The 22,569-nt window shown below is 38.6% G+C and overlaps 3 protein-coding genes across 8 annotated transcripts in view; 1 reads left to right on the top strand and 2 right to left on the bottom strand.

The window, feature by feature from the left end:
- mtgo (miles to go) overlaps window positions 1–459 on the bottom strand; it is a 70,276-nt gene extending 69,817 nt beyond the window's left edge. Inside the window, exon 1 of the mRNA XM_089464816.1 lies at window positions 60–459. The gene's annotated coding sequence lies outside the window, so the exon portion shown is untranslated. The remainder of the gene's footprint in view (window positions 1–59) is intronic.
- LOC108610825 (uncharacterized) lies at window positions 313–22,173 on the top strand. Of its 5 annotated transcripts, XR_016269301.1 has the most exons (5): window positions 487–835; window positions 5,795–6,877; window positions 12,053–19,943; window positions 20,022–21,285; window positions 21,358–22,173. XR_016269301.1 is itself a non-coding variant. In XM_018003171.2 (3 exons), the coding sequence occupies exons 2-3, from the start codon at window positions 6,065–6,067 to the stop codon at window positions 13,346–13,348; spliced, it is 2,109 nt and encodes a 702-aa protein (XP_017858660.2). In that variant the 5' UTR covers window positions 313–437; window positions 5,795–6,064; the 3' UTR covers window positions 13,349–14,610. The 5 variants fall into 5 exon arrangements, 3 of the variants coding, with proteins under 3 accessions (XP_017858660.2, XP_017858659.2, XP_089320964.1); XR_016269300.1 differs by having other exon boundaries at window positions 20,022–22,173; XM_018003171.2 differs by lacking the exons at window positions 487–835; window positions 20,022–21,285; window positions 21,358–22,173 and adding an exon at window positions 313–437 and having other exon boundaries at window positions 12,053–14,610.
- Tpr2 (Tetratricopeptide repeat protein 2) lies at window positions 16,055–22,034 on the bottom strand. Of its 2 annotated transcripts, none has more exons than XM_018003174.2 (4): window positions 21,897–22,034; window positions 17,364–17,816; window positions 16,458–17,302; window positions 16,055–16,390 (listed from the first exon to the last, which is right to left on the bottom strand). In XM_018003174.2, exons 1-4 carry the CDS (start codon window positions 22,013–22,015, stop codon window positions 16,308–16,310), a joined length of 1,500 nt encoding a protein of 499 aa, XP_017858663.1. In that variant the 5' UTR covers window positions 22,016–22,034; the 3' UTR covers window positions 16,055–16,307. The 2 variants fall into 2 exon arrangements, with proteins under 2 accessions (XP_017858663.1, XP_089320970.1); XM_089464844.1 differs by lacking the exon at window positions 21,897–22,034 and adding an exon at window positions 19,693–19,835.
- Window positions 22,174–22,569: the final 396 nt, after the last annotated feature.

The following is a 22,569-nucleotide window of genomic DNA, read 5'->3' as shown; positions in this document are numbered from 1 at the left end:
TCAGCTTATCAAAGAATATTTGCGCATGTCATGATTACTCTTGATTTTATTGCACTTACATATGTACATACGTATGTATTGGTGGAGCTGCCCTCGTTTTTGTGTTTTGGCGCGTACTCTGTTGCTGTTGTTTTTTAAGCATGACAAAGCACCGTACAATTTCACAACAGCAACTTCATTATGATGTTCGGCTTGTTTTTCCACGAAACAACTGTTTACCGAACGTGGCGGCTCTGCCGCTGCAGACGTCAACAGCGCAGTGGTGGCGCTGTCTGTTCTCTGTGCATACATTTGTACATACACACACATATACACGAATATGTAAGTATGCGTTCGTGTGTGCGTACGTTGTGCTTGTTTCATTCAAACGTCCACCGAGAAATTTCATTTCAATACGCAACCCAGCCAGCGACGCGTCGCAGTCGTCGCATTTGTAGGTTCGTTACAAATCGATTTCGATAAGTTTGTCAGTGTTTGTCGGGAAAAAGCGACGCACAGTTTAGATTCAGACGTTAGCTGGTGTGGTTCGCGAGCGCTTGTATCACAATAAGAGAGAGAGTAAGGTTTGGGCGCGCAGATGAAACTAGCGGTAACGGTAACATCGCGTTTGCTTCTGAATAGCAAATGCGAGTGCGAGTGCGAGTGAGAGTGCGGGAGGAGGCGACGTGCCATTAACAGCAGCACTCTGCTGTTGCTGTTGCTGTTACTGTTGTTGTTATTGTAGTTATTATTGTGTGTTTGCTGAACAAATAAAGGAAAAACAAATATGCGCATAAAGAAACGGCTTTGATATAGTTTCTGAAATGGAATGCCAAATTACAACAAATTCTAAAATGTAAAATACCAAATACGCAAAATACGCTAAAAGTGTTTTTAACACAAACACACATACATACAAATATATATATTGTATATATATATATATATTTATATATATGTATATATGTATGTACATATATATACCATAATATTATTTTTATTTACTATCTCGCTTGCTGTTTGTGCGTGTGCGTGCGTGTTTACGTGTTTGTGTGTGTGTGTGAGTGTTTGCAGTTCGTTTTTTACGTGCCTTGAAATTTATTTTTAAGTTTTTGATCCGATTTTTATGTTGTTTACTTTTTGCGATGTTTGAGTTCAATTTGTTCCTATTTTTCGTTATTTTCGAAATTGTCAGAGGCCCACAAATGTTTATTATGTGAATTCGTATGAAAATGTTTTACAAAATTGTACATTTTTAAATAATTAATGTAGTCAAATAATAACTAACTAGTGATGAATCATAAAAACTATAAGTATGTAAAGTGAAATATATTTTAACAAAATATACAAATATAAAAAAATAATAATATTTGTGTGTAAAGCTGTGATTGAATATAAAAACTACAAATTTTTATTAAAAAAAAAAAAAAATAATAAAAAAAATGTGTACACATAATATGATATGAAAAAAAAAAAAAAAAAAAAACAAAAAAAAAAATGAACAACAATCCAATAGGAAGCTGTAATAAAAAGCCTCTCATATTAAGAAAAAAAAAACCCAAATACCATTCAATTTCCTATGAAATCCACGGAAATAAATACGAATAATAAAAAATTTAACACGTAAATAAATAAATGTGAGAAAAATCCCATGCCAAATGGAAGTGAATTCCCAGCAAGTTACTTAACGAGTCCCTTAAAACTATGCTACTTTCAAAAACAGAGAACGCAAAATAATTGTAAACATAAAAAAAAAAAACAAATTATTTGGAAAACAAGGTTAAAAGAATCGATAAGACCAACAAGAAATGGCCTAAAAAGCGCTTAAAAAACAACGAAAACAAATATATAAACGAAAGCTGAATCAGCTAAATTGAATTCAAGTAAAGAAACGAAACAGAAATTAAAAAAATTAAAATAAAAAAGGAAAATTACATTTAAAAGCCAGCTCAATAAAATTAAAATAAAATACTGTGCACCTACAAAGTCCATTGTTTTTCCCCGTTAAATGCACATGTGTGTGTGTGTGTGTGTGTGTGTGTGTGTGTGCCTTGTTTGTGTGTTCGCTCTTACCGTTATGATTCATTCAGCTGTTTGCGCAGCAGCAGTAGCAACAGCAGCACTTTGCGCTCTGCGCAAAAAGTTCTGAGCAACGCAATAATACGTGTACTAAAAAAACATTTGTATTAAATGCAATGCGTGCTAAGCTAAATTATCAAGCAAATTGTCGTCGCGACACCAAAGCAAACAAGCGAACGAACGAGCAAACGACCGAATACGAACGACTTACCAGGAAGCAAATCGGGCGACAAAACTGTTAGAGAAATAGCAGAGCTGGTCGGAAGAAGCAAATCTACCGTCCATGATATCATAAAAAGGTTTCGGGAAGATGGAAGATTGATTAACAAAAGCCAGGAGGGAAAAAGAAAGCGATTAAACTCAAGGGAGGAGCGGTCGATTATAAGGGAAATTAAGGTTGATCCCTTTAAAACCGCAAAGGAACTAAGGATGTCATTAAAAACAAACTTTGGAAAGGATGTGTGTGATAACACAGTGCGCAATACTTTGCATCGGTATGATTTGCATGGCCGAGTTGCCCAAAAAAAGCCTTATATTAGCCCTAAGAACAAAGCGTTTAGGGTAAAATTCGCGAAAGAGTACTTGCTAAAAACGGATGACTTTTGGAATCATGTTAGTTGGTTGTATATCATATTAAATACCTTTCTTTTTTTGCTAATTATCTTATTTAAAGGTGTTGTTTACTGATGAAAGTAAATTTAATTTGCATGGGTCCGATGGTAAGGTGTATGTGTGGCGTAAACCAAATACTGAGTTTGAGCCCAAGAACACAATAGGCACTGTTAAGCATGGAGGAGGTTCAGTCATGGTTTGGGGCTGTATGTCGAGTGCGGGAGTTGGCCATTTGCACTTTATCGATGGCATACTCGATAAATTTGGCTACCTTGATATTTTGAAAAAAAATGTTAAGCAGAGTGCGGAGAAATTGGGGATACTTGAAGACTTTGCTTTCTATCAAGACAACGACCCCAAGCACACTTCAATGCTAGCTAGGCTCTGGCTAATCCATAATTGTCCCAAATTGATCCAAACGCCTGCCCAGAGCCCGGATATAAACGTAATAGAAAATCTGTGGGAAATTTTGGCGAGGAAAGTTTACCAAAACCGGTATAACAATCTGGACCAATTGAAAATGGGATTACTTGCAGCTTGGGACTCCATAGAGCCAGAGATCTGCAAAAAGTTGGTCAAATCAGTTCCCAATCGCTTGCAGGCTGTTGTCGCAAACAAAGATAGATGTCAAATCGAGATGTCGCTCACTCACACACACACACCCATGACAGCGTGTGCCTGTGTGTGCGTGCGTGTGCACATAGTCCGTCGCGCAGTTGAAACGAATGAAAGCGCACGTGTCCCTGCTCAATTATGCTTGCGCGTGTGTGTGTGTGTGTGTGCGCGGGTGCGTGTGTGTGAGTGTGTCTATGTGTGTTGTGTGTTTTCTGTGCAAAAAAAGCTTCCGTCTATTGTGAATAACTGGACTGTTATCGATGCTTTTATTTTCGCTGTGACTTGTGACATTTGGCGCAAACGTTTTCCTCGTCACCGAGAATTTCTTTTGAAAATGTTAATCGATGGCCAGGAAAAACAAGTGCAAGATACTTGAAATGTTTATTTTTCCTCTTCGCTGAATAAGCAATTAATTATAGAATGATACATATGTATGTTTGTATGTGTACAATGGAAATCAACAAAGAAATCAAGTGTGAATTATGATCAGAATTGCATACGGGTTCGGCTCTTTAGATAATTCATTTCCGCTTATCTAGTCTATTATTGCTTAACAAATAATGCATTTCTAAGCAAAAACAAATAAAGCAGAGACCGTAAATAGATTTCGTAACTCTATTGAATATACATATAATTCTGTTGACTAATTCAAGAAGAGCATTTATGTTAATTATATGTCTATTTTTTTATACCCTGAACCCATTGAAAATGGGAAATCAGGGTATAATGGTTTTGTTGAAATGTATGTAACAGGCAGAAGGAGGCGTGGCAGACCCCACAAAGTATATATATTCTTGATCAGGGCGACGAGCTGAGTCGATTTAGCCCTGTCCGTCTGTCTGTCTGTCTGTCTGTCCGTCTGTCCGTCTGTCCGTCTGTCCGTCCGTCCGTCTGTCCGTCTGTCCGTCTGTCCGTATGTTTGAACGCGTCGATTTCCGAAGATATAAGAGCTAGAGACTTGAATTTTTTTTTAAAATGACCGTATATACAGCGCGGACGTCGAGTTTGCTTTTAAAATTCGATAAATCATCCCGTTATGTTTTTATCGAGTAAAAACATTCAAGTTCAAATCAGGTGCCTCTATAGCTAATTGTGAATGATTTTTCTTTTTTCAAATTTCTCAAATATTCAATATAATATGTAGATCATATGCTGAAAGTTTCATTAAATTCCGTTCAGTCAAAAATTAATAAAAAATAATCAAATATTTGGCCAATTAACAAACGCACGTGCAGCAGCTACAACAAAAACATTCGTTGAATCACATCAGCTGTTAGTTTCGTTTAGTTTTGGTAGATGGCGCTGCAGCAGTGAATCTATTTGAGTTTTGCCAGCGCCATTGGCAGAAGTGGGGTGGCCTAGTGTGTTAGGTGCATGACGCTCGATCAAGAAGTCGCGGTTCGAATCCCGATCGGTGCAACACTGATGTTTTTTTTTTTTAATTGTTTCAAAATATTTTTATATTTTCATAAATACGTTTTCTATTTAATTTATATTTTTAAATACACCGAAATTGAAATTTTAACTATACTTTATGTGCGTTTTTAATAGTTTGGTTATTCTAGCAGATTCTTAGAATCACATCAGCAGTTAGTTTCATTTAGTTTTGGTAGATGGCGCTGCAGCAGTAAATCTATTTGAGTTTTGCCAGCACCACTAGCAGGAGTGAGGTGGCCTAGTGTGTTAGCAGCATGACGCTCGACCGAGGAGTCGCGGTTCGAATCCCGGTCGATGCAACTGATGTTAATTTTTTTTTAATTATTTCAAAATATTTTTATATTTTATTAAATGAGTTTGGTATTTTATTTATATTTTTAAATACATCGAAATTGAAATTTCAGCCATACTAAATGAGCATTTTTATTTGTTGGGTTCAGGGTAGTATCTAGTCGAGCACTCTCGACTAGAGTTTTCTTACTTGTTTTTATTTTATTTTATTTTTTTTTTTAATTTTTCTTTACATATAAATATATTAAAAAATATACAAATATAAAAAAAAAAAAAAAATAAGACATTAAAATCTGTATATATTATTATTACCTAAATTCTTGATAACAAAATCTATTTCCTTTTTATCTATAAATATGAATAGATTGCATTGCTATATCCGAATTAAACAATCTCCAAAGATTTTCAGATACATACATATGTACATGTATGTATGTACGTAGAACAGCAGGAGTGAGTGCATGCATCTTCTAGTCAGGTACTCCCGATTAATTTGTATTATTCTTGGCTATCTCTAGCCAAACAAGTCGTAAAGTCTATGCCTCTAAAGATTTTAATATATTTTCTATAGTATGCTCTAATCAAAGATTAAATCACACTGATTTCCAAACGAGAAATGAAAGACTAAAAAATATAATGATTATATAAATGATTATGAGACTTTCATTTGTTTAGAATAACAACAATTGAGGTCAAGATTCGCAAAAATATATAAATAAGTGAAAATAAACTAATACAATTAAATGAATTACTAAATTGAAGTTATTTCCTTCGATTTCAGTGTTGCGAGCTTATCAACAAAGATCAGTTAATAAAATGTTGATTGAATGCATTTCGCGTTGCATTCCATAAACTAGAACCAGAGAAACGGAACAGAAACTGAGAAAAGGAAAACCTTAGAAAGCTTATTAAGCCAAGGGAAAAAACCCACCGAATAAATAAGCAAAATAAATCCAATAAAGAGAGAGAGCGAGAGAGAGAGAGAGAGAGAGAGAGAGAGAGAGAGAGAGAGAGAGTGAAAGATTCAAGTGACTTTTGCTTGAGACAGCAAATGAACTTCAATCCAGAGAGTTTTGTAGCCACAGCAGCTGCAACCGTCCAGAACTCTCATCATCCTTGCCATCAGCCAGAGCAGCAGCAGCAGCACCTGCAGCATCACAATATACCACTGCCGCCCAGTTACGGGATCGAGATCAGTATCGGGTCGGGCAGTGGTAGGAGCAGTGTCGGTGGAAGCGGGGCTGGTGGCGGCGGCAGCGGCAGCGGCGGAGGTGGTAGCAGTTCACCTAAAATCATGGAATGGACCAACGACGATGCCTTGGAGTTAATTGAACAGTATCGCTGCCATACGGAACTGTGGAATCGGGCCGATCCCAAGTACAAGGACAAACTGTGTCGGTTCCGGGCGTGGTCGGAGATTGCGGAGCGATTCGGCTGCAGCAAGGCTGAGGTGGAGCGCAAGATGAACGTGCTGCTGACACAGTACAGGCGCGAGAAGCACAAAATGTTTGTGAAAATCTATCAGGGCATACAGCCGAATCCGTCCAAGTGGTATGCCTTCAAGCGTTTCGATTTCATGGAAGCTGGCGGCGGCAGCCTGAGCGGATTGCCAGCCGGCGCTGGCATGGGCAGCAGTGCCGCCTCGTCATCGTCCAGCACGACGCACAATGGACTGAATGGACTGGCCGCTGCAGCGGTCGCTGCTGCTGCTTACGAGAACAGCACCATCGCTGCAGCGGCCAATGGTGGAGCCACCGGCCCGATGGGGTGTGCAACTGGTGCCACAACAACAGCATCTGGAGCGGCGATGCCTGCATCGCAGCACAGACGCATCAAAACCAAAGAGCTGAAGTATTTCGGAGCGGTGAGTAATCAGCGCAAAAAATAACCGAATGCGTAAGCATTTGTTCCAATGACATCGGCATAAGCACGGTGACAAACAAACCGCGAAACACAGCAGAGAGAGCGAGAGAGGAGAGCGAATGTGGTGTGTGTGACCATTGACTAGCCAAGCGGACCTATTGTATAACCCATGGCTGGCCAAGGGGTGTGAATCAGGCCCATGTGCATACACACATAGTTATCTAAGTGCATATGTATATGTGTGCGTAGGCCTTCATTGATTATTGATAGAATGAAAGAAAACAAGTATGCTTATCGCCAAAAATTTATGAATAGCAAAGGATGATAAAGATTTGTTATTAACCCAATAATGTTTATGATTATGAATGAAACATAAGAAGGGGATTTTTGTATAAGTTTTATTTATAAAATTAAAAATACATGTATACGAATAATATGTATTTTTCAATATTTTCATTTGAAAGTTACATTAGCTTTGCAGCAGTCACCCCACACACACACACACATATACACACGCCACTCTCTGCTGTCACTCGGGTGTTAATTTCAATCAAAAGCGCAAAGTTAACTGTGTGCTGAATACGCTGAGACTGAGAGTCCAATGAAACGCCATGTGCGCAAGTGACTTGCTGTTTCAGCTGCCGACAGCGAGAGAGCGAACAGCATTTACCTCGACTATCCATCTCTCTCTCTGTCTCTTTCTCTCTCTCTCGAACAATCGTTGTTCGTATCATTTTTGTCTTTGGCTGTGTGCGAGTGTGTGTCGGTGTGTTTTGTTGTTGACGATCAAAACAGAATTAAAATTTTACGCATAAATTTTTCTTAGGAACTTGCGGCTGTATGCGTGAGGTATTGCCCTGAGTTACGAGAGAATCTGTGCATATGCATATGTGTGCGTATTTAAATAATGTACTGTGTGTGCGTGAGTTGTTTTTATGTATTTACTTTGTCGCGCCAAGAAAGCAAGCAGCAACAGCAGCAGCAGCAACAGCAGCAGCAAGCTTTCGTTGCCGTTGAGGGGAACGAGCGCTGCTGACATTTCGTCGCCGTTGTCGCTCACATGCTCTGTTTTAGTCTGATGAAATGTTTGTTTTGCACGGCAAAATGCGCGTAGCACTTGCCGTCGTCGACGTCGACGTCGTCGTTGCCGTTGCCGTTGCCGTTGTTGTGATGTTTTGGTTTGTGGTTGCCCCGTGGCCTGTCTTGCGCCCCTCTCATGCATGTATGCGTATATGTGAATGTGTATGTATGTACATGTATATATGTAAATAAAACACATTGTGTGTATGTGTGTACATGCATGTGTATGTTGATTGTGATTCGTTTGCTGTTCGTTTTCCTTGTGTGCTTTTGTTTTTATTTTTACTTGCGCCTGTGGTTTTCATTTGTTTTATGTTGTTGTTGCTGCTGCTGCTGCTGCTGCCGCTGCTGCTGTTGTTGTTTTTGCTGTGTGTCAGAGTTATCAAAACAAAATGCCAAGCAGCAGTATTGTTTTAGTTGCTCCTGTTTTCATTTGCTTGTGCTGTTATTTCTATAAAATAAATACAATTCCGTACGCAGTAGGAATTGAATATTCTCGTTTTAGCTGTGTAGGTAAACTCTATTTATTTTTATTATACTGTCAAATTGCATACATTTTAATATATTTTCTAGCGCAACATAAAAGTCTATTCCTATTCCTTGTTCAGCCCTCACACCCACACACACACAGACACACTCACACAGAGTGCTTGCTTGCACTTTTTACTGTTCTTCTCATGGCCGAGTTGTTTTTGTTATTCGTCATTATTTGGGTGCTGACGCCCACGCTTACGCCCACCCTTTCCACACTTAGCCTTCCACTGTACATACCTGAGTAAAAACATATGTATGTACGCATGCCACTACTTTTATGCTTGTATATCCGTGTATGTATGTACATATATATTTTGCTCATATTTTACAACTGTTTTGTTGTGGAATTTTCTCCAAGACACCAAATAACAACAATATGTGTCTTGTTGTTGTTGCTGCTGCTGGCATTCGCGTCCCGCAATGTTGTGGTTATGCCCAACGACAGCAACAGCGACGTCGACGTCGGTGCCGATGCCGACGTCGACTTGAGGCGGCAATGCCGCCTCACGCGTAGACTGCATTTTGATACCGCTACGCCGCCCGTGCCCACTCCCGTTGTTCGTTTCGTCTATTCGCTCGTATCCCTGTCCCTAATCCCCTTTCAGTTTGTTTGTGTTTATAAAATGCACGCCTGCTTCCTATTGTTCTTGTAGTTGGTTGGAGCAGTAGCAACTGTTGTTGTCGCTGCTGTGTGTTTGTAATTTGCGTGTTTTGTTTTCTCTCGCATGCGCTTTTATAAAGCGCCTGGTGCGCGGGCCCCCTACAGAGCCGAGCCGAGCTGAGCTGAGCAGAGCAGAGTAGAATTGGGCTACGGTGGGGCGGGGCAGGGCGGTACCGAGCAGTGCAAACGCAAATAAGCAGCAGTAGTCAAAGCAATGCAACCAAAAGCACAGACCCAACCAGGCAGCCAGGCAGCGAGGCAGCGCAGCTGGCTGCAGCTGCGACGCCAGCGTTTGCTTTTGTTTACTCATTCATTGCGAAGTTGCTTAGCTATGCGCGCAGCGTTGCCAGCTAGGCAAAAAAAAAAAAAAAGCAAATAGCAACAACAACAGCTCCAGCAGTGGGGTAAAGGTCCAAAAAAAAAAGGTTAGGTGGAGTTTTGTTTTTGTGAAAGTTTTGCAAGAATTTGGTCTATTTTGCTGCAGTTGCTTACAGGGTGAGTTTTTGATAAGCCCAAAGCACGCGAATATAAATGTTATAGAGAGGGAGATTTGATGACAGATTGTTCAGATTTGCTGTACGATAGAGGGAACTGGGGCTTTGATAAATGTGAGCGAATTTAGTTAATTATTATGATTTGGGCCATTTAACATCCTAATTTTTTGATAACTTTCAATAATGATCATTTAATATAGATATTATACATACATGTATGTAGTTTTTTATTTCATTTATTTGTAATATATAATGTACATATCTATTTAAGTAATAATAATAATTTCCCAATAGGAAATATGTATGCACATAAACTTATGAAAGACATGGCAAACTCGCGATTTAGTGATGCTCGCTTACATTTAGGCAACTGGTGCAGTTCTGTTAGTGTAACTGTAACAGTTGACTGTATGAGTGTGTGTGTGTGCATGTGCGTTATGTGCAAAAATGTCGTATAGTCGTTTTTAACATTTGCGTGACGACGAACTAAAACGACAATCGCTGAAATTAGAGATGATGAAAGAGGGGTGCCAAAAGGATTAGACAATATATAGCTAGTATTTGGAGTTGTTGGCCAGCATTGTGTTATTTATATTTATTCGCTGGCTTGCTGATAATCAGTTTGTTTACATTTTTCAGTTTCACTCGACCACACAGGCATGGAGAGCAAATTTTCACACACACACACGAGCTAACAGACACATACACACACACACGCGTATATAATTACATACAAACATCTGTATGTATAAATATAAATAGAGCGAGAGAGTTAATTTAGTTTGGCTGGCGACTCTGTCTGTTGAGGCACGCAAAAACAAGTCAGACACGCACACATGCACAATAGCTCTAAATACGTAAACAAAACAACAACCAAAAACAGCTGCAGCAATAAAAATAACAACAAAACAAAACGGCAACGACACAAACAACGAATCGAGTAGTTGGGCAGTTGTTGTTTTTTTGTAAATTTGTAGAAAGTTCTAGGCGCCTGCGGCTAAAGACGCAGCAAGTTTCAAAGACACACACAGAGAGAGAGAGAGAGAGTGAGAGAGAGAGAAACGAATGAGTGCGGAATGATCGCTCATGACTATGTACATTATTAGCATGTCGTTTGTCGTTCGCCCCACCAACGTGGGGTAGGTTGTTAATATTAATGAAATACCATTGCTGCTGCTGCCGCTGTCGTCGTTAACTTAGCTTTTCATCTTTCCTGTGCGCTTCTCTTCTTCACATCGGGTTTATAGGTTGCGCCGTTAGAAGGCTCTCAGTGATGCGCTCTCGCGCTCTCTCCTTCTGGACATACACATGCATACGCATCGGCATACATGATAATGTGCAAGCAACAACAAACTGTAGAGGTATCTCTCGTTGACGCTTGCTGTTGGCTCTCTCTCTCTCATTCTCTGTTTGTGTGTGACGTTATGATGTCGCTTTTTAAAACTTACTACGCCGCTAGAATTTTTCGACAATATGAGTTGTGTTGTCGTTGTCGTCGCGTCGTTCGATCGCAGCAAATGTGCGAAAATTTCATATTTGCACTATGCATTATAACAGTAAAAGCCATAAAAGTAACCAGCCTATGGTATCGCCGCACCGCAGCATTACAACTGCTGGAACTGTAACAACAAAAACTGTACTAAATTTGCTTAAGCACAACAATTCACTGTTTTAATAATATAAATTGGCAAAAACAAAAAAATACTGCTAGAAGTTGTGAACGTGTATGTGATATATAGGAAGTTGGCATTTCGGTGTGATATTGATATATGCATAAATACTATGTGAAGTTCCCTGTTTTATGTTAGTCCTGACAACATCATTTCCTACACACACTTATACATACATATGTGTGTGTGATATGCACGACCTTCATAAACTAAAGTTGATTTGAAACCTATGAATAATTCGCGATTAAATTTTGTTTACCTGACTATCATATTAAATACATGAATGTAGGTTTTTCGTATAGGGACAACTGTAGTCGAAAATAGATTGTGTTTTAAAGATATGTAGAGCTACCAGAATAGTTGTCGTAGAATAGCTTTCATAAGAAGCTTCATATAATGAGCGTATATTTTATTGGTAAGCAACAATTACTTATCTTTTCAGTATTTTGGGTGGTGTACTCGTTTTGAAGGTGTATTTCCACGTATTCATTATGATTTAGTAAAATTTGTAATCTAATCGATCTGGGCTTTTTCTAATTGATATTTAAACCATTAGCCTCATTACCATTATGGACTTTTCTGTGGCTTCATGGAACTTAGGGAAATTGTTAGGACAAACTATCACCCTGGCAATCCCATATGCTCCACATATTATCTTAGCCGCAGTTATCTGAACACTTTAGAACTATATAATAACCGTAACTAATGAATTTGAATCACTTTGTTTATTTTCGTAGATGGGCCTAAATATACCTATGCTGATAGCAAATAGTCAATCGATGGACAATTGGAATACGGCGGGTCAATACTCGCCGCCGATAGGTGGCGGTGGTACAGGAGTCGTGGTGCCCAATGCACAGCAGCAGCAGCAGCAGCTGCGCGTTTCTCTGCCAATGTCTTATGGTGCTGGTGGTGCCGGTGGTGCCAGTGGTGCGCCGTATGCGGTCGGCGGTGGAGCAGGTGCTGGTGGTGGTGGCAGCAGTAGCAGCGATTTCCAGCCCAGTCCCCATAAAACCATCGATACATCGGATAACGAGGATAACACTATGAGAGATGAGGCGACGGCGACGGCGACGGCGCTGGGGCAGCTGGCGGCCAAAGTGGAGCGTCGCTCCCCGCCGCTATCCTCCAATATGGGCGGTGGCAGCCGCAGCGGCAGCAGAGACGGCGGCATCGGTAACGCCCTGGATGCTGGCGAACATCCTGTCGCCGAGCCAGCGTCCATTGCGGCCGCCTTGAGCGAGGCCGGTTCTAGTCCAATACCCAACACAAACACCAACATACACGAGGCGCATAAGAATCACCTACTGAAATCGAGTCCGGGCTCGGTGCGTGCCGTGACGCCTCGGCATGCGCATGAGCAGCTGCATCATGGCCATCATACGCTGCAGCACCATACGCTGCGCCAGCATCAGGATGAACTAGATATTAAGCAGGAGCTCGTTGATTACTTCCATCCGCCGTCCGTTTCAGCAGCTCCGCCGCCGCCTGACTCACATCGTTCCTATAGCTCGTCCGGCGAGGAGAATCGCCTGCATTTGGACATGGCGCAGGACTTGCGCGTTGCCCAGGCCAAAGCTCAAGCCAATTTCGGCCAGTTCGTGCTGCCGCCGCGCAGCAGCAGCGCCCAATTGGCAGCGGCAGCGGCGGCTGCCTCCATGCCCCTAAATATGCGCAAACTGACGGCCGGCTCCAGTGCCGGCCACATGCTGATGAATTCCCTGCTCAGCTCGAGGGCTAGCATGTCGGATGGCGACGACAATGATGAGGCAACCGAGTCGGCAGCTAGTCCTGGCCACATCAAGAGCAGCGTCTCGGCCCAGGACGCCAGCTCGACGGCGGCAGCGGCTGCTGCGCTATACGCAGAGAGTCTCAGCCGGGACGATTGTGATTTCGTGGGCTCCAATGTGTCGATGAAGCTGCGCACCATGGATCGTACGCAGCGCATCATTGCCGAGAAACTGATTAGCGAGGTGCTCTTCTTTGGCCAGTTCAATGAGCTCGAACGCACCGCGTGCATCCAGCCCAAGTGACAACGACATCTGACCAGAGAGTGGAGGAGCGTAGGTTTAGTTACGGGAATGGGAACGGGAACGGGACTAGGAATGGGAATGGGAATGGGAATGGGTTATACAGCTGCGAATGGCATGGCAACGGGTTTGGAAATGGCTTGGAACATGGCAAATAGACCTAACCAAATTTCACTGTGAAATAACCAAGAAAACAACTACAACAACAACAACAACAAAATACAAAACAGTACAATTTACTTTTAGTTAATGCGAGTCGTAGGGCTCATCTGTACAAAGCACATGTGGGCATATGGGGGGCGGGGGGGTGGCAGCGTTACTTAGGCATAATAGAACAGCTATATATATAGGTCGACAGTGATTGAATAATAGAGTCAAGTCGAAAGCAATTTCCAATCGAAATATACATCTATATATATTTGAGCTCACAATTGCAAAACACAAAACTAAACGACAGAATCTCAGTATTACTTATAAACAACAACAACAAACCAACAAACAAACAAACAAACAAAATACATAGCTATATGTAGCATATACCATATACATACGTACATATATAGATAGATGGATAGAGCAGCTATAGCAATATCTACTCTCAGCAAGCATTTGCCATGTTGGGCCAACAGACCAACCATGTCCACCTGGGGTTACCTTTGCCCAAGAGAATCACGCCCACGTTGGGCGTAAAATGACGAAAGACAAAAGTTGACCAGTTGCTGGTCGAAGTGCTGAAAAGAGTGCATTCAATTTGCAATTTGATGGATCGAAAATCTCGTTCGTTTCGCATTGGTTCGGGCAGAATCAAATGATGTACATACATACCTATATAAAATAGCAACATGTACAGATCTATATGTTTTTATAGTTAGTAGTGTTATACATATATATATATATATATAATTACATATATATATATATATTTATATATATATATATATATATATCGATGTACCTTATTTTAACAACAAAGAGAAATGTTTTTGTAGTCATTTAAGTCTGGTCGTTAACTTACAAACACCAACACACCAACAATACAGCAACTGAAACCAACCAACAAACCAACATAGCACTTAATTTAAGTTATCTAACAATCCATCGGCGAGCAGAGTGCGTAGATCTAAATATGAATATGAGTAAATATATAAATATATACACTATATACATATACATATACATATATATTAAAATGTATAACTAATGCTATACAGGTCGTCACTAGTTGTTAATAAACCAAACAAATAAACAAAAAATTGAAAAAAAAATACGAGAAAAACAAAAACAGAAATACACTATTATAAATAAATATTGTAATATTATTGTACACTATTTTGCGTAATGATGTTTGCTTAATGTTTAAGTAGACTTAGTATAAATACAAAAAAAAAAAAAAAAAAAAAAAAAAAAAGAAAACAAAAACATACAAAAAATTAAATTAAAAAAAATTAAATTTATTTATAAAAACAAGTTTTTAGTCACATTTTTTATAGAATAATTTGAAAAAGGAAAACTTTTTGTTTCAGCAATTGATAACATTTTGTTTTTTTTTAGTAGATCGATTCAAGTTTTCAGTTATTATTTTGGAAGCTCTGAAACCTATTGGAATTGGGCAATCGGAGTATTATATATATAGCTCTTTGAGCGTTGCCAAAAGCGATTAGGATTACGTCATCTGAGCTCTGCCGTTGTTGTAAAGTTGAACTTGATTCCATCCAATTAGATTAGATAAATAAATAAATTGATATAACTATGTCCAAAAAATATAAAGAACATATTTCTGGCTGGCTTAAAATTGAGTGCAATAACAGGTGCTTTTATTTCCATTTTTTAATATATTTTTTTATTTTTGTAATAGAGTGGAATAATAGATTTGTGGGGTTCTTTATATTGGAAAACTGTCTTTAAACAATTATAGAATTATTTAAAATGATAATCATAGCAGATAGATGCTTTGATAGATTTTAAATAAAATATTGTGCCAATAGATCAACTTATTAGGCCTAGCCAAAACATACATAAAAGAGCATACAAATTTCGCTAACAAAAGTTAAGGCACAGTATTTGAACATTTAGAAGAGAAGATGGTCATAATTGTAAATTAAAAATTAGGTACTATGATCGTGCGAGAGACAATGAATGGTCATATTTGTGAATAAAAAACTTCTATTTTACTTATATTATTATTCAAAATATGTTCCAATTCTTCTCTTGTCAATGAATTAATTTTGCCATTAATTACAAAAGTCCTTAAATAATAATATAGGTAATACAATAGATTTAAGTAACAAATAAGATAATTTTCTGTAGACTTAACTGGCAAACGAAATAACTGAATTGTCGAGGTTCACAATTTAAAATCATGTCTAGCTTTCCCACAAGCGGATTGAATTATTATTCAACAAATATGCTAAATCAATCTCAACTCTTAGATCTAAAGCGAACGTAGTGAGCATTGTTGAAGTTCGGAACATTTGAAAGCGAATACATACATATGTTTTGGATTAAATTATATGCTAATATACAGTTATTCAATATGGAGTGTCCTGGATTAGAGCGATTCGATTAACTAATAAAACACACAATTTTGAGGCTGCTTAAAACAAATTTAATTGTTTACATACAAGGCAGAGACTTAGGTAATTAATTATCACTTAATTGTTTTAAGACTGCTTTGCTCAAATACCCTTGACTGAAAAAATCATAATCAAGTTTTAGTATTTTACAATTTATTTATATTTTGAATGATGTTTTGCATGCCAAAATGGAAAGCGAAACGCTTAACATAAAGAGAAAAACCCCAGAATTATTTGAAACTTGCTGATGTCGGGTTTTTGGATGTGTTGTGTATTGGGACAAATGAATGTAAGTGTGTAAAATGCAGACTCCGATTTGTGCATGAATTGTCGCAATTGTGTGGCGGTGTGGCTGGCAAGACTGTGTCTGCCTCTGCTCCTTTGCGAGCTCAATAATCAAAATTGAAGGATGCATTTCGACCACCACTGAATTGGAAGAACGAACGAAACATTTGATTTGGATCGAAGTCAGCTGTAAAACATATAAATTTTGCATTAATAAAGCGTAACGAGTTTCGAATATCATTAATATTTCTAACCTTGTTCTTGCTCCTCGATGTCGTGTCCACTGTCATAACGATTTTTCTTGCGAGCATCGGAAAGGATTGCGTAGGCCTCGCCGATTTCTTTGAATTTGAGCTCCTCGTCTTTACGATTTTCGACACTGCTGCCCGCATGCCTGTCCGGATGATGGACCAGGGCCTTCTTGCGATAAGCCTTCTTAATCTCATCCTCAGTCGCAGTGCGTGATACGCCCAATATCTTGTAATAATCCTTTCGCTTGGACTTCTTCAACGCAAACTTGGCATCGCGCAGTAAACGCTTTATCTCCGGTGTCTTTTCCAACTGTAGAGCTGTCTCATAATCGGCTACCGCCTCCTCAAACTTCTCGAGATCATTGTGGCAGCGGGCGCGCAGCAACAGCGCCTTCAAATACTGCGCGTTGAGTTCCAGCACGCGATTACAGTCAAGAATAGCTTCACGTAGTGAGCCGATGCGCGTATTGACAAGCGCACGATTGTAAAGTAGCTTAGAGTTAATATCCTTATTGTGCTCGTCAATTTTCAGTGCGTCGGTGTAAACGACATGTGCCTCGCGATAGCGTCCCGACTTGAACAATATATTTCCATTTTCCTTCATCTCCTTGAGCTGCTTGCATTTGCTGCGCATGCGCTTCGACTTCTGGTGATCGGGGTCCAGTTGCAGTGCGCGCTCAAAGTGCAGTATACCCTTCTCCAGATTGTCCGTATAGTAAAGGCATAGACCACGAACATAAATGGCATCAGCGGAAGTGCTGTCCAGTTTCATGACGCCAACGGCGATATCCAAGGCCTCATCGCAACGTCCCAAATAGGCCAGACACTCGGCCTTCAGCAAGCGGTATCTGTCAATTGGTAATTGAGTTAATCAAACTAATATTGATCACAGGGATTGCAAATACTCACCGAAGACAGGCTGGCGCTATCTTTAGAGCGCTGTCCAAATAGAAGACTACATTCCGATAGGCTTGTGTGTCGTAATTGTTCTGTACAGTGGTCTCCAATTGGCGCAGCTTCTGCACGGACTGCTGCTCGCTAGTGAGAGCCGAGCTCTGCGGCTCCAATTCCAGGACAGTCTTAATTGCCTGCTCGGTGCCAATGATGTCGCCCAGTGCCAAGCAGCACTTGGCCACACGCACGTAAGCCTTCTCGAAACTGGGATCCAGACGAATCGCATGACGGGCATCCGTAAGGGCGCTGTTATAGTTGAGCAACATCATATAACAGGCGGCACGATTGCCATAATAGGCAGCCGAATCTGGACATAGCGAAATGGCATCCGAGTACAACTTCAGAGCATTCTGATAGTTCTGTGCCTTGTATTGGTCGTTGCCCAGTTTCTTTTTCTCCTCGGCAATACTGCAAAAGTGGAGAAGAGAAGTAAGTAAATGAATTGCCAGGTTGCCGGGAGGTTTAATGTGGTGTGTATATGCCGTATATGCAAACCAGAGGTCAATGTGCTGCTCGCCTCGCATTTTAATTTCAAGAGACTTGAATAAATAGAACAAGCACAATGTCCGTCAGTTGTATGTTATTAATAGCAAAAGAAATTCAGCACTTTTCTTGTGGAAACCGAGTTGGTTTTCTTCTATTTTCCTTTTCTTTTTTGCAAACGTAGTCATTTGCCATAGAGCGCACAGCTCTAGTGCTTTCATTTAAAATAGATTTGAATATTGCATGCGCATAGGGCAGGCGCAGGCAGACTTTTCTAGTCAATATTTACATCGAATAATTGCGCGAGATGGCAATAGACAAACGAGCTGACACGAACGCGAATTGTTTCGAATTTCCCTATTGATCAACAAATAAAACTGAATTTTCCCAAAGTGAATCCAGAGTTTATTTTTCAGCATTCTAGTTTAATTCAATCACGCGCATCTCTCATGGCTGCCCTGTAAAACATGGAAAATCAAATCGTAGAAAACCTGATTGAGCATCCGCTGGATATATGAACGAGGATTCATATTGGCTGAAGTGCCCAGAGCTCTTTGCATAGGTAAAACAAAGAGCAAGAAAAGAGAAAACATGAGTCTATTCTCGCTGTAATACTCGACGAAGTACGATCTCAGAGTCAAGGCCTTATCGTCCAGTGTATTAGTGCAGAGCGAGGAGAGTTCCAATATCAAACGTTCCATTTCATATTTCGAGCATATTTGGACATATAAATAGTGAAGTCGAGAGTGCTTCCACGGCTCAGTAAGAAATCGGGTGCCGAGCAGCAAGGTGCTTCTTTATCCTGACTGCAACTTTGATACCAATTTCTTTGAAGCTGTTGCAAACTCTAAAAGCGTCAACTAAAAAGCCAATATGTCTGTGCTGCAGAGTAGCATGAGTAAATTAACTCAACGTGCTTTATGCATTTGTGGAGCTGCATAATACCTGCTGCTGACTGCTAATTCCACACGGGGTACGGTGCCACCACCTCAGGGCTTTGGCTGCATACTGAGTGCACTGTAATATAGCTGTTCCTAAGCACGGCATCTGTTTTGCTGACGTCTTTCTATTAAGGTTAAACTAAAGAACAAGACTAGAGATTCTAAGCAATGTACAATACAAAAAGGTTTGTAATCGACAGCAATTGGAACTAAATGAAATGGTAAAGGAAGCAGTCATAAATATATATATATATATATATATATATATATATATATATATATATATATATATAGATTTGCTTGCGGAGATTTAAGTTATATATATAATTATAAGTTATATAATATAATATACACATTAAAAATATATGTAAGCTTAGAGGACTTAGCCAAGATAAGTTATTTATCAATATATAGAATTTATATAAAGTTGATTTTTTTTTTCACGAATTATATCAAAATTAGTCAATTTTGCTGAAGATCTGAAGCAAATGAAAACTATGTATGTATGTGATGTATATACCCGTTTGGAATGCTGCTCGGCAAAGCGACACACCTCAAACAAAATTCTCTTAAAAGTTTTTAATGCAACAGCTGTATATATGTAAATATTTGACCTAATTATGTACAAATCGATGATGAGGCGATATTGCCTAAAAGGTAGTTCAGCTTAAAAGAATTTTCAAATTTCCTTAGTTCATTTGCTAGAGCTCTTAACTCAGTTTCATTTCAAGTTGCTTTGTAGAGTTATAGATAATTGCAAATATCTAATAATAAATGAGCCGTGAATAATACCCATACTAAATAAAATAAAATAATAATAAAATAGGTATTATGTAATTATAAATAAAACAACAACTTACTATAACATTTTTTACTTTTCTGTAGGCTTTCGGATTTTCTTTCTGTTTTTTACAATTTCTTTTTTTGCAGCTGCCTTACGAAAGCTAAAAATGATTTTCAACACTTTGTCTGTAGTCTAGTCTTCTGTTTTCATTTATTTTACTTTATTTTATTTTTATTTCTTTTCATTTTTTCTGTTGCTCTTGCTGTAAATTTGTCTTTTGCCTTTGCACGTTGCTTTTTAATGCTGTCTGACACACTTTTTTCACACGTAAGAAAAACTATTTTATATATTTATTTGATTGAATTTTTTTAGTATAAGTAATTAAAACAAAAATTTTGCTTTTAGTATAAAGACAACAAATTCAAAGCCCAACGTGACAGCAAGTGCTCAACGACTTATCAACTGAAATTGATATGAGTGATTTAACTAAACCCAAACACGATCAATTACGCCATGCCCGCAAAACCAAATTGCGATCCGACAAACGAAGAGATTTACAGCGATGACAGAAACGCACTGCGATTGCAGACAAATGCAACGCGGCCAAACGAAGCAGATGCGAAATGCGAGAGAGCAGAATGAGCAAGAAATTCTAAATGCGAAAAGAACAAACTCTTTGGGAGAATGCCGACAGTTGAATACTCTGCGAGAGATGCAAAATATGTAGAATTATTTGTCATATTGCTTCTAGAGAAGGCATTTGATATAGTCAGGAATTATTATAAATATATATTGTATATATGTTTCAGTCTGCGTAACAGATAGCTCTTAGAGTAAGCATATAGCATTGATTCTGATTGAGCTAAGATTTATTACATATGATTTTTATCAAAAACCAACTTCTCTTAATGAACATTCTAAAAATTTCGCAAACAAATGAAAATACCTCTTGCAAAGGTGCAAACATAATCCAAACGAGATGCGAAACTCGTTTAGTCCCACACTCTTTTTCGTAAGCATACAAGAAATTTACAATTGGCAACATTAGGAAATCTTCTCCGACTATTAGCCAAAGAGACTTTGAACCTTCTCTTGGCTCTTCGACTTTTTTAAGAACTCTAAAAAAAGAAATTTCAATCTAATACCTAAGATCATTATACAAAATAAAGAGAATTAAAATAATTATCTCTGTCTGTCTATAAATGGCAAATAAAATTTATATAATCAAGCTGAAAAGTTTAAGAGGACTGAAAAGCTTCAGCATCTCTCGCAATTCTATGATTCATCATTTACATATTATCTCGACCTGAAATATATATACAAATATATTTGTATGTTGTTTATAAATGTATAAATGAGATAGATATAAAAACCCAAACGTGATAACAGCAATATAAAAGTTGATGTTTTGTTTTAAAATTTGTTGTTGATTTTAGAATACAATTCGAGAAAAAACTAGATTTTTCTATATAGAAAAAGAATTTGAATTATTGAAGTATATAAAAAAGAAATAACATTGAGTTTAGCAATAACGAGTTTAGAAACCACTTTAAGCAACCGCAAATGTTTTATAACTTAATACAGTGAAAAAAAAAAAAAATAAACAATTGAGTGCATATGCACGTAGGAGTATGAGAATACGACGACCTACAACTAAGAATATTCAAAAGTATGTATTTGCTCACACGCATACACATATAGTGGTATATGTATAACTAGCTTAAGGTATGTGTGTGTGAAGCTCAATTTATACAAGCCACCAATACACTTAAGCTTCAGCGAAAACGTGTTTCTGCACAACAAAGATTTCAATTGGGCAACATTAAATACGAAGAGGGAAGGAGATAGCAGAGAGAGAGTGAGCAGAGCCACCAAATGCCTATGCAGCTAGCTGCTTACGCAGAGCAAATACCACGCACAAAAAACCACTTTCATCGGGAGTAAGCGACTATGCAATCCTCAATTTGGAGCGAAATTAGCAATTAAATTAATTATTGATGTTTGCTTGGTGAACATAGTAACAATAGACGACGCACGCGATTATTCAAAGACATTGATCGATTATATAAAAGTACAACGAGCTCAAAAATGTATCACAATTCAGCAATGAATAATTGCGAGTCTGCTTTTCGCAGCTACTATGTATTTCAGATTGTTTTTGGCTGTCAACTTGACTCTGACATTGCCATGGGACAGGGCCACACAAACATACATACATATGTACGTTCGTTTCTGCGTGTGTATGAATGTATGAACAAATGTTGCTTGGGTTTTACTTACGTTGCGGTGTCTTTGGGCACAATTTGCTCGACTTCATCGACTTCGGTCATCTCCACTTCCATATCAGATGATGAAGAGATCTCTTCGCGTTCGCTATCGCTAATTTCGATGACGTCCATTCGCAACAACAAATATGGGGCAGTAAAATGGCCTTTGCTGGGAAGAAGTTTGTTTGTGCTTTTTTTTCTGCTCTTTGTTTTGCACTAGCAACCGAATTGTGCAGTCAACTCCGTACTATCGTCACAGTTATGGAAATATTTAATAACGCTGATGTTTTTGATCTATTGCACAAGCAAAAACAATTCTATTGTAGCATGTTATTAAATTTGTTAAATTAGTCCTAAAATTTTGACCCGACAGACAGCATCAGCGTGCTTATGAAAGAATGAGTAAAGCTATCGATGTTGCTGTTGACACTTGCAACTATTTTTAGAGATGGTGGTGAACAAAATATCGGCCTTAAGAAAGTAACTATTATAAAAAAATGTCAAATATTTAATAATAATGTCCTAGCGATGAAGAAAATATGTTACTGTAAAATAAATCACTTAAAATATATTTTATAATATACATTACTTATAATAGTTAAACAGTGTTTTTGCTTATCGATATATTCAGTATTTTTTTTGAGAAATTAGTATAAACTCAAATATTTTGGCTAAAATATTTTAAA

This window comes from Drosophila arizonae, chromosome 3 (genome assembly GCF_054131065.1).
Source record: "Drosophila arizonae isolate 15081-1271.41 chromosome 3, UAZ_ARI_1.0, whole genome shotgun sequence".
Classification (NCBI taxonomy): Eukaryota; Metazoa; Arthropoda; class Insecta; order Diptera; family Drosophilidae; genus Drosophila; species Drosophila arizonae.
Note: the sequence above shows the minus strand (reverse complement) of the source record. Positions and strands in the feature narration are given on the sequence as shown.

Excerpts from the sequence above, each read along its gene's own strand:
- LOC108610825 (XM_018003171.2), top strand. The coding sequence starts at position 6,065 with ATGAACTTCAATCCAGAGAGTTTTGTAGCCACAGCAGCTGCAACCGTC. Across the intron at positions 6,878-12,052 it reads AGCTGAAGTATTTCGGAGCG|ATGGGCCTAAATATACCTAT; the intron begins GTGAGTAATCAG and ends TTATTTTCGTAG.
- Tpr2 (XM_018003174.2), bottom strand. The coding sequence starts at position 22,015 with ATGGACGTCATCGAAATTAGCGATAGCGAACGCGAAGAGATCTCTTCA. Across the intron at positions 17,817-21,896 it reads GTGCCCAAAGACACCGCAAC|TATTGCCGAGGAGAAAAAGA; the intron begins GTAAGTAAAACC and ends CCACTTTTGCAG. Across the intron at positions 16,391-16,457 it reads CATCGAGGAGCAAGAACAAG|CTGACTTCGATCCAAATCAA; the intron begins GTTAGAAATATT and ends TATGTTTTACAG.